Raw genomic sequence first — 12,171 nt, 5'->3', positions numbered from 1 at the left:
GTTTTTTTGGACCAGTGCGATATCTCCTAGGACACTCCCGACGAGTATGACCTCATTCACCACAGGCATAGCAGATGGGTAGACGAAGCCCACCTGAGTGATGTGGCCCAGCCACGGGATTCTGTACGGCCGTGACAGCCCTGGAGGGCTGGATGGAACGATGAATGTTCCTCTCCGCCCTCTGCCGGTCAGCAAACTGCACGCTGCGCGAAGCAATGCACAGACGGTCCAGTTCAGAAAAGGTGGAAGGGCGACCAGCAAAAACCAGACGGGACCTCTCTTCAGGATTGAGACCCTCAAGAATGTTGGTGACCACAGTACTTTCGAGGATATCGAGCCTTAACACACTAACAGTGTCTCTCACCTCGGCCACAAACTTTGCCAAACTCTCTTCGTTGCCCTGAGGCCTAAAGAATTTCTCCACACGGAGACGTTCCCTCAACGGACCAGGAACAAAGAAATCCAATGCCTCCCTATGAAAATCATCCAGGGTACCACCCCTCTGAAAAACTCGAACCAGACAGTCACCCAAAGGTGGCCTACAAAACGGAGAGATGACATGCAGGAAGCTCGCTCCCTGAAGACCAGGCAAGTCATGCAGTCGCAGGATCTCAGATAGAAACCGCAGCAAGGCTTCAGTATCTAGACCATCCACCGTTGGTAGTCGCTGCAGCAACGGGGTAAGTGGGTTTGGAAGCTTGTGATACTGAACAAAGGATCCCGTCACCACAGTCCACAGTCCTCCAGATCCAGCAGGCATTTGGGTCACAGGCCCCCGGGCCCCGTCCACACCAGACACCCCCGACGCCACGTCCAAATCAAAGTCTGCAACAACTGACCCAGGGATCCGGCATTCACCCTTAACAGCCGCAGCGGAGTCAACCGCAGTTTTTTCAGGAGCCTTTGCCCCCTCGTCCCTCTCGAGTACAGTCAGCAGGCCGTCAACCAAGGTGATGCGTTCCTCCAACCACTCCTTATCACCAGAACTAGAAAGCTTGGCTCTAAGTACCGACAGCCTCATATGTAGATGGGTAAGCCGGGACAAATACCTAGCCCTCTCTCGGCCAGTGGGCGGCGACTCCAACCAGTCCTCCTGACTATTCTCAAAAGTCTCCAACTTAGCCTCCAAAATAGGCCTCTGTTTCTGGAACGTCAAATCTCTAGGCCAGGTCGTGTCCAGGTCCATATTATCTCGCAGTTGCTTCCGCATGGACTCGCAGTCGGAACCTGGAGTAAGCCCACGAGCCAACAATTCAAAATAGAGATCCTCCTTCAACAAGTACTCAGGCACCAGAGAGAGACAGGCATGATAACAAAATAAAAGACACAGACTAACAAGCAACACACTGACTCGAAGTCAACTACTAACTAAGCAATAACAAAGGCGACAAGTGAATAACGCAGTGAAACAACACTCTCAGCAGGGTCCCAAGAATTCCTGCCGTCCACGAAACACGGCAGCGAATCAAAAATACCACAATAAAACACTACGCCGTACCAGAACAAAACCAGAAAAAAACAACGATGGCAAGGTATAACAAAAGCACACAAGTAACAATAATCAGAAAATAAATAAACAAGTTCACACACTTCCTGTAGATCAGCGAAAAATAGCACAGCGAGAGAACACAGGCGCAGAAAGTCACAAACTAACAACTTCAACTCATCCCTCTCACCACCAGTGGCAAAACAAAAACTCCGGGCCCGCAGAGGGTAAAAACACGTAACCACGATCTGCTACCATTTTGTCCCGAGTTAGCGAAAATAGACAGGAGGTATCGGAAGCGCGCCCCTCCCAAACTCGGAGCAAAGTATAAAAAAAACAACCACATGCCACTAGTGGGAAGACAGACAAAGAGAGACAAAATATCTAGTACATGATATAATTGAGTCGCCAAATGCCAAAACAAGCTAAATCCACTCTGCAAGTTTTTTAGATAAATGCCAAAAACTGATTGCTTTTCTCACATCCATTACATTTTTATGATTTTTGTTTTAAAAAAAAGGTTAAAAAATTAGTTATATTGTTTTAAAATTGCTAAAAAATGGTACAAAAGTTATAATTACTGCAGCCGATTAAATATATGGCATAGCTTGTTTTGGAACAGTAACTATGATTTAGCTGCTTTTGGAAACTTACTCTCCGCCATTTGCTTTTTAACTTTGGTTCCAAAACCAGTTAAATTGCGTTTACCATTCCAAAATAAGTTAAAAACAGAACCTTATATTATTAAATCCTTTTTTCTCAAAACATTGTAGCCTATATTGTTAGGTAAAGTTAGGTTAGGATTAATGAACACAATCGTATTCATTTTCAATACAAAACCATGAATTTATTTATCTACAGAGTTTATAAAATAAATGTGTCGTTTATTAAAAATATTTTTACTCAATCATAGGCTCATCCTCTTCATTTATTTCAAAATCATCATCATCATCTTCTTCGCCTTGATTGGTGGTAGGTAGCTGGAATAAGTCCTTGAAAAACTTCAACTTTGGCTCCCGTTGCCAGTCATTTCCATAGTGGAGATTTAGCAAGCATTTCACATCATTGATTTTTACTTGTTTCACTGGGTGTCCTTCTTGTATCACTCTCAAAACTGCATTGTCAAAATTTTTCCCCCTTTTCATTACTGACTTACTCTCGCCGATTTCAAATACATAGTTTGCTTCTCCTTGTACCAGGATGGAGTTTGGATTACTTTTACTTCTTGAAAAGATAAATTTCTTGGCCTTTTGAAATTGAAAATGCCATTGTCCTGGTTTTTTTTAGAACAGCATCGGTTAGAGTTTTCCAATCACTCACAGGGCAATCCGTCCCAAGTTTCACAACAGTACAGTGCTTTTCAATTATTTCAGTGTACTCATTGGGATTGTTGATTACACTCAGATCTTGAAATTTCCTTTCAAGTACTCCAAACACTCTATCAGGGGGAATGAAAGAATGGCCGACTACCGGAAAGAGTAGTACAACTTTAGTAACATGTTTAGGTGCATCTTTCAGGAGCCAATGAGCAATCATACCGACAACAGTTGTGTTCTTGTTTTGGCCACCACAGCCGTCAGAGAAAAGTTTGACTGTGGTGACATTTTCCATGTTAGCGCTTGTTAACCTGTGGTAAACAGCAGATGCAATTTGACTGGACCCTTTTGCATACTGGTTTTCAGTCCAGAGGTAAGAAAAGGTGTTTTCTGAATTCAAGAGGACTTTAGAATGTCCCTCACAAATCACAAAATTATATAGATATAGCTGGCGCTTATAGTATGCGGCTTGGTCCGGTATTTTAGGAAGGACAAGATTTTTCTGACAATCATAGCTCAGAATAAGCTCTTTATCATTATTTTCTTGCAAAAGTTTGTAGAATTTGTCTGCACGGACTTTGTGGGCTTTTAGGTTTAGCTTTAGTGTTTCACGCTTGCCTGCATCTTTTTCTGTGGCTAGTTCACACTCAAGCCTTGTGCAGGTTGAACACTTATCAGTGTACGGAGCGTCAAAACCAATGTTAAAGTTCTCAGAAAAAACCAGCCTGAAAAAGTCATACTCACACTTTAATTCTTCAGTTGGATGCTGCTCAATATACATTTTCCACATTTTTGTAATGTTAAGCTCACTTGGAAGGTATTGCCTATGCTTGTTTTTCGCTCTGCAATAGTGTTTTTGTACTGGAATAAATGTTTTAATAAAAGATTTGATGCTGTCTTTCTTTATATTATATTTATCAACTTGGCGTGCTCCTCCACGAGTCTCCAAAGGTACGACGCCTGTTTCCAGGTACTTTTTGCAAATCAATTGCACTCGGTTTTTACTCTCTTGCAAAATTGTAAGTAGTGCTGCCCGACATACTTTAACATTCTCAGTTTTGTTGTTCCTCATTTTAGGTAAGAAAAAGTCAGTACTTACATTTCTTTTTGATTTGATACCTTCTGGAAGACGAGTCCTTTTTGCTGAGGAAACAATGACGTGCTGAAGAATAAAATTCTTCTTTGATTGAAGGTCAGCGTCTTTATAGTATTGCTGATGTATCTTTCTAACATCCTGCAGGGAAAGTTCTGCGCAGCGGTACTTACTTTTGGCCGAATGTTTACAACTAGGCATCTGTGGAAATCCCTTCGGGCGGTGTCTAAAACAAAATAGGGATTATTAGTTCTCCTATACCTTTAAAAAAATACTAACCTGTAATAAAAACAAATTATAGATCGCAAACGTTGTCAAAAACTGTTGTAGTTAAGTTAGGGCCTAAGCTGAATTACTTTAGGCTGGTTGAGATTAAGTAGTTTAGTTGCGGTTATAGGTTAGTTTAGTTGAGGTTAGGTTAGCTTAGTTGAGGTTAGGTTATTTTAGTTCAAATGAGTGTTAAGATTAGGCTAGTTTAGTTTTCTTTACCAAATGTTGTTAACTTACCTAGCAACTTTTGCAACAGTTTTCTTCCATGCTCTTTCGTTTTTCTTCCTTTTCTTTGCCAAAGGGCCAGGCATCTCTTCTACCAACTCTACTTGTTCCACATTTTGTGGAGTTTCCACTGTTATGTCCATTATATTGACATTTTCTTGTTGAACAATTACAACTTCAGCATTTATAATATCAATACCAACGCCTTCACTACCTTCTAAAATACCTCCTGTATGTTCAGCCTCCATGTTTATGACACACAACAAATCCGGAGCTTTTAAAATAATGTTAAATAATTGAGTGCTATTGCTTCTTATAACACTATTTTAGCCTTTGAAATTTAAAATTAGCCAACAAAATAAACAATTAATTCAGAAGGAAAATGATCAGCAGTTCCCTATAGGAAAAGTCTTTTGGGATTTAACTTATTTTGACACAGAAACATGAAACATTGTAAGTTATTGTAGTTTGATATAGCTGGTTTTGGAACATTGTCATCTGTGCAGATATGACTGTTTTTGGAACCGAATGGCTATAGGATATAACTGATTTTGGAACAACCTTCACTTTTAAATATTAATTTTAAACAGTTTTTAACTGGTTTTGGAACATTTTGAAGTGACAAATCTGTAGCCTAGGTAATACAGAACTCAATGTCATCAATATCTCAACTTTTTTAAATTTTGGATTTAGCCTGTTTTGGCATTTGGCGACTCAATTATTAGGTGGCAAACATTTTCATACAAAATACAATTAACTGCAGCACCACGGTGCACCGCGTAACTTACAAACTAAATAACAACAATAGGTATAATTCCAATATTAACAATAACATAATAAATAGAAATTTGATATATAAATAACATAATATACAGCAATTTGGTATATAAATAACATAATATCAGGTACGGCAGTAGTAAATATAAAATTTTTAACTGGTAATTTTTTATGAACTGAGGGGAGGGAAAAGGTTGTAGAATTTCCAGGCCCCCTATTTTTTAAAAGTAATTTTGTTTCAAGTTTGTAGCGGAAAAAATTAAAAAAAATATTTAAAGCCGATTTTCAAAACAGGCGGGGACTTAGTTGCCTCCACAAATCCGAATTAAAGGTGAAATCCTCCCCTACAGATCATGTCAGTAAACTAAATACATACTAGGTAGCTTAACACTGGCCCTCCTCCAGATATAATATCTGGCAGCGCTCCATACAACCCAATCCTCTCAAGTTCAGTGCAAGAAGAAAGAAAAACATTTTGGATCCAACCTTGTTCAAGACGAATACAGACACTCCAGTTGGATGCCGGTACAGTAGCGCTGGCAGGGCGCGGGCATTCAATTTTGGGTCCAGTGCTGTTTGGGTAGATTCGCCGCACCAGTCCCGTTAACGGCACTCACGGGGACCCTGCCGAAAGTAGAAGAATTAGCCAGCCAAGGGCATCAGGACGAGCAGTGAACAGCCAGAGAATCAAGTCGCTTCTGCCGAACGTGTCCGACCGCTCCGAACAGTAGCCGCTGCCGGTAAACAGCTGGTCAGTAAACAGTCAAGGTCAACCACCTGACCTCGACCAATCAGTCCATCCAGGCAGAAAATAATCAATACTTTGACGGAGTGACTCCCCCACCGACTGACAAAGGTGGCCGAGGTGAGAAAGGTAAAAGACAAAAAATGTCCAAACTGAGCCCCGGCTCAGAATATCCTAATTATGTTATCAGAGCTCAAAAAAGAGAAATACCGAAAAGATTGAATGAACTTGAAATTGATTACCCAGAAATGGTAACATTTGGTTATCCAAATAGTATAAATCTTTATAATCAAATGAAAGAATCTTTAAATATTTTATACAACGGAAATCATTTTACTACAAATATGATAGAATCTCGACTAATTTATAAAATATTGAAATTACATGATGATAATTTTATTAAATTTTACTAAAATCTTGAATGATATTTTGTTTGTAAATGTCTTTGAAGATCATATAATTGTTGAATTTGTTTCCACGAACGCAATGAACTGGTCTAAAAAAGATTTCTCTAATACATTCCTTACAATGTGCTTGTTTTTTACCTTTACTATAATGCCATTTGTTAAATTCAGAAATATTCTTAACCTTTTTACACCTTTCTCTTCCAAAGATAATTTTTTTTAGATTTTTTTATAGAAAAGAAATATTCGCACGGGGCAAGTTTTCTTTCGATTATAGTTCGTCAATCGTGGGACAGGTTGCGCCACCAGTCGGACAGAGGGGTTTATCGATCCAGGACGCAGTGGCCACGTGTTTTTCAGATGTTTAGAAATCTCCGTTCGGACAGTGTCGTGAATTTTGTTGTTTTACAGCTGGTGAGTAAATGTTGATCATTTACATAAATTAAGCTTATTCATCTAAAAGTTTAGTTAACATTTTATAATTAGTATTACTAGATTAAGCGTTTTCTCCTTCACATAATGATATTCCCATTTTTCATAAACACGATTGTGTAATTTTTGAGGTTAAGTTGAAGTCAAACAATGGCAACGGAGCAGGTTTTCGAATACAGCATGGGGCAAGTTTTCGGGGCGCGAAAACCTGCCCCGGGCTCGAAAACGTGCCCCGATCACCTGATCAAAAAAATTTTTATTATATATAAGGTTTATTTTCAGATGAATCATGATCCGAAATTACAAAAGAAAGACGAAAAGAGGCACTTATACAGTTGACGTCATGATGGAAGCTGTAAAAGTTGTTCATGGAGGTAGAACTATTCGAGAAGTTGCCAGAACCTATGAATTACTGTAAAAAGTACACAAAACGTACAGTAGCCTCTATTGCGAGTGCTGCTACACCGGATGATAGACAAACACCTGGTGGCTCCAATGATATCCCTGATGCTCCAACAGAGGTGGGCATACCACTTCCATGGGCAATATTTGGTTACGCCAGAAATTACAGTGTAAGTTAGTTTAAAATTTTATCTAATATTTATTAAAATTAGAGCTATGAATTAGGTTAGTTTTTTTTAATACTTAGCACCATAATTTATTGTTATTGGGAGCAAGTTATGACGCATATGCACAAATAACCTATGAGAGAACTAATTCTATTGGGTTTGATATGTGCAGGTGTTTGATCCCGACCAAGAGAAGATGCTGGTTGACTTTAATACAAGCTACCGACATCTACTTTAGTCTGTCCCCCAAAGAAGTCAGGAGCTTTGCTTACACATACGCAGTTGCATGCAATCGTAAAATACCACCTAACTGGTCAGAGACAAGAAAGGCAGGCCCAGACTGGTTCACAACATTTATTAAAAGAAACAAATTTCGATTAGATCTCCACAACCAACAAGCTATCATGTCCTGTGCTACCAGTTTCAACAAAAATAACGTTGACATGTTTTTCCCTAATTTTAAAACTGTGCTGAAGCGAGTAAAGCTAGGTGCAAACGATATATGGAATGTAGACAAGACGGGAGTGACAGCTGTCCAAAGACCAGACAGGATTGTAGCCCGCCGTGGCTTCAGACAAATAGGAAAAATGACTTCTGCAGAGCGTGGATCTTTGATCACGGTGGCGTTTGCAGTAAACGCTGCCGGGAACAGCATACCTCTATTTATTGTGTTTCCAAGGAAAAACTACAAGGACCACTTCATTCGTGACGGACCCACTGGTTGTGCCGGGGATGCAAATCCATCAGGATGGATGGTGGAACAAAACTTTTTTAAATTTGCTCATCACTTTGTGGACTACGCCCGGTGTTCTAAGGATCGCCCATGTCTTCTCCTTCTAGACAACCACGTCTCTCATCTCTCCGCTGATGTCCTAGATTATTGTAAAGAAAATGGTATAACACTGTTGTCTTTTCCACCTCATTGCAGCCATAAAATGCAACCATTGGACCGGAGTGTATTTATGGACCTTTAAAGAAATACATCAATACGGCATGTGATTCTTGGATATCCTCAAATACAAGGCCCTTGACAATATATGACATTCCATCTATTTTAACAACTGCAACGCCACTAGCACTAACACCAAATGAGGAGGTAACATTCAAAACCTCACATGTCCATCAAATCAAAATTTACACGAAAAGAGAAAAACTCTTCTCCAGCAACCTTGTTAATTGAAACAAAAAATAAGCTGCCCTACACCTTTTCCTTGTCCCCAAAACACATTTTCTAAAGCTTTCGAGCCTAAAATGTGCTAGGTTCACTAAATATTTAGGTTTAAATTTTGGACATGTGAGGTTTTGTTTGAATCTTTGGGACATGTGAGCTTTTGTTCAGAACTGAGGTTCATTTTGTGTTGTTTTGACTGGATTCATTTGCAGTAATTGAATGATAAATTAAACTTAAGTAAGCACAAATTTATGTCTAGGTAAAGGTTAATAAGAACATTATATACAGATTACAATATTATATTATTTAACACCACAAAGTTAAAATACCAAAAAGATAAATTACTTAAAGAATATTAAAGAGTTGAATTTATATTCTAGGAATTAAAAAATCATGTATAAAGTGAAATGAAAATCTCTCATTGTGTTTTAATAAGTCTTTACACTAAATGTGAAGCGCACAATCGTCTTCTAGGCAGTCACACTGGGGCACCTCGATCTCTTCCTCAATGGTTGGTGTATTTTCTCCGTGTATTATATCATTGTACCAGGAGAGGCTTTCATCCCTACCCCAATGTTCACCAAACAGGATGTTCAATAGGCCATCAACATCCTTTTTCTTTGCATTGGTAATAGGGTGAATCAAAGGCACTTCTCGAAGCGGAGCCTTTAAAATAGTTGCCCAATTCATTCCCTTTTTTAGTAGGGTTAACTGTTTAAGGTTTTCATCCTCGAACCTAAAATATTCGTTGGCTTTTACCCTCACTGAGATGGTGCCTTTAGAGGATACTTTCTTTGTCATAAATATTCTCTTTTTTTCACTGATCATAGCTAATGGTTTGAGAAAACCTTCTTTCCCCCCCAAACTCTTCAAATCCTTTAGATTCCAGTCAGTGCCTAGAACTTTGACAGGACCCACTTTCCTATACTCTTCCAAATATTCCTCTTTATTTATTATTGTTGGTTTTTTCTTCAATATTCTTTCTACTCTGCCAAACACTCTGTCTGCGGGTAAAAAAGAATGTCCACGGACAGGAAAAGTAATTGAAATTGTCTCCAAGTTCCCTTCCGTTTTAGCCAAAAAGTACATCAAACAATGCAAAATATGGTTATTCTTATTTTGGCCCGTGCACCCATCACAGAAAAGTCTAAGATGGGTGATAGATTCATCGAATTTGTAGGAGCTCAAAAAATTTATCAGAGCAGACCCAACTTCTGTAGATCCACGTCCCGCCTGCTCTTCAGACCACATAAAAAATTCAGGCTTCTTTGTATTCACATCCGTAATACAAACATTGTATAGGCTCAGCTGCCTTGCATAGAATGCTTGTTGTACAGGTGTTCGTGGAAGACTCTGAACCTGTTGCAGATGTCCGATGCTGGGGATTTGAATCCGATATTGAACTCATTGCAGAATATACGTCTAAACATAGATTTTGTGACTTTAAGATCATTGGAAATTGTAGAGCTATCATAAATAGTCCACAACTTTTTAATTGACAGGTCACTACTGAGGTAGACTCTTTTGGTTTTTTTTCCTGCTGTAATGGCTCTCTGAACCTTTTAAATTACCTATAAATTCTCTAACAGAATTTTTCTTTAGAATACTCTTACCACTTACTCGATCCCCACCTCGGTTTTCTACAAAGTCCTTGCCAAGACGAAGTTTCTTCAAAATTTGCCTAACCCTGTCTGATTTGAATTTAGTTAAGTGCAGAAAAAATGATTTGCAGACTGTGATATTACTTCCATTAGCCACAGGAAACACGTAATGAGCCGAAAAGCTGTGAGATTTACTTTTTTTAGGTAGGCCTAGGCCTAGGCAATTAGTTGTGCGGGATCTCTGACGCTTTACTCCAGAATGTGAAATAAGTCTACTTACTTTTTGATCTTGTAGTTGTTTGTTAGAAGAACAGTACAAGTTTTTTCGATAGTTCAATGCATCCTGAGGGCGCACTTTACAGCACTGAAATACCTTAGTATTATGTTTACACGGGGTAAAAACATTGCAACCAGATGGAGCAGAATGTCTTACATTCTTAGCAATTTCACGCTTTGTAGGTTTCTTAAACTTCTTCCTACTTCCTTGAGACGTATTTTTAACTAATACACCACTTTCACAGGTAATATTTTCCATATTTTCACATGAAAACACTATGACTACTATTGTAAATGCAAAATCTACAGTGCATAACCTCAAACTGATGGACAGCTATAAAAAAACAGCTGACACGTCTTTGACAGGTCACGTGACCTGCAAGGCGTGCTCCTATTGGCTCTTGGTACATGTGAGGTTTTGCTTGGAACTGTCAATAAAATAAGTGAGGTTTTGCTTGGAAAGTGATATTTATATATTGATTTAAAATAGATTGTGTGAGCTTTTGACTGGAAAAGATGTGTAGTCATAAAGACATTCACTAACAGTTTATAATCAGTGCTCAGCTCGATTTTTTTCAATTTTGGACATGTGAGCTTTTGAATGTTACCTCCTCAAATAACATAATGTCACAATTTAGAGTATCGGGAATTTGGCCTTTAAATCCAGATATATTTACAGACGCAGATTTCATGCCATCATGTTTTACTGATAGACCAGTTCCGGCTCATACAGTTACTGCTGCACCTATTGAGAAGAAGGAGAAGGACATGAAGGAGAGGATGAGGGAGAGTCGGAGGCTGAGAGAGAGAAAAGAACTCCAAGTGAAGCGGAGAGAAGAGAAATAGAGATAAGAGCAAGAGAAAGAAGAAGATTAAAGGAAGGAGGAGGATTGACTCAGACAGAGTCGGAAACAGCAGATTCAGATACAGTGGTAAGCCTTTACTGTAGTCCGGCAGAGTATTTTGATGAGAAATTGAGGAAGTTAGAAAGGATAAAGAGAGGAGGGAGAAAGATTATATGCTGTGCTGACATAAATGCGAAATCGGAGAAGTGGTTCAGTGGGAGGACTGATGAGAAAGGAGAAAAAGTGGAAGAATACATGGAAATGATGCAGATGGACAGCTGTATTAGAGAGATGGAATGGTTGACCTTTGAGGATAGAGGGAGGAGCTCAAATATTGATATTACGATGGTGACAAGTAACGTGATTGATATGGTGAATGAATGGGAGTTAGTGGAGGAGTTGGTAATTCTTGCTAAATGTTTCTTTTTTATCTTTTCCCCCCACAGTTCGCAACCATACAGCATTACGGGTTCAACCAAACCTTTATATATAGTCATCATTTGCGAATCAGGTAGACCCTTCTTCGCCTTTAGATGCCTTCTATCACTCCCATCATATTTATTACTTTTTGTCTTGTCTGTGTTAAGTGCTCTTTATATCTCATTCCTTCTTCAATCACCACTCCCAGATACTTCGTCTTTGTATCCGTTTTTATTATTTTTCCATCTACCTCAATCACCGGTTTTCTTTCCATCTTCTCTTTCAACACAACTGCCAGTCTTTTGTTCCGATAACATCAGTTTACTTTCTTTTAACCATTCCAAGGTTCCCTCCATTGCAGTCTTCGTCTTTGCTTCCACCTCCCTCTTGCCAGCACAAGAGCGTCATCCACATGCGCTAAGATGTTTATCCTCTCACCCAGATCAAGTTTGAGTAAGCCATCAAAAAGTACCGCCCATAGGAGCGGTCCGAGAACCGATCCCTGGGGGCACCCTCTCTTCAACACCTTTCCCACCTTCGT

The 12,171-nt window shown here is 39.2% G+C and overlaps 1 protein-coding gene across 1 annotated transcript; it reads right to left on the bottom strand.

Annotated features, from left to right (window-relative positions):
• Positions 1-2,394: 2,394 nt before the first annotated feature.
• On the bottom strand, positions 2,395-4,653 carry LOC124370144. The gene is made up of 2 exons (XM_046828433.1): positions 4,403-4,653; positions 2,395-4,121 (listed from the first exon to the last, which is right to left on the bottom strand). Exons 1-2 carry the CDS (start codon positions 4,636-4,638, stop codon positions 2,705-2,707), a joined length of 1,653 nt encoding a protein of 550 aa, XP_046684389.1. The 5' UTR covers positions 4,639-4,653; the 3' UTR covers positions 2,395-2,704.
• Between the last annotated feature and the right edge of the window lie 7,518 nt (positions 4,654-12,171).

The sequence above is a fragment of the Homalodisca vitripennis genome, unplaced genomic scaffold, assembly GCF_021130785.1.
Source record: "Homalodisca vitripennis isolate AUS2020 unplaced genomic scaffold, UT_GWSS_2.1 ScUCBcl_4;HRSCAF=275, whole genome shotgun sequence".
Taxonomy (NCBI): domain Eukaryota; kingdom Metazoa; phylum Arthropoda; class Insecta; order Hemiptera; family Cicadellidae; genus Homalodisca; species Homalodisca vitripennis.
This window is presented reverse-complemented; position numbering and strand designations above follow the sequence as displayed.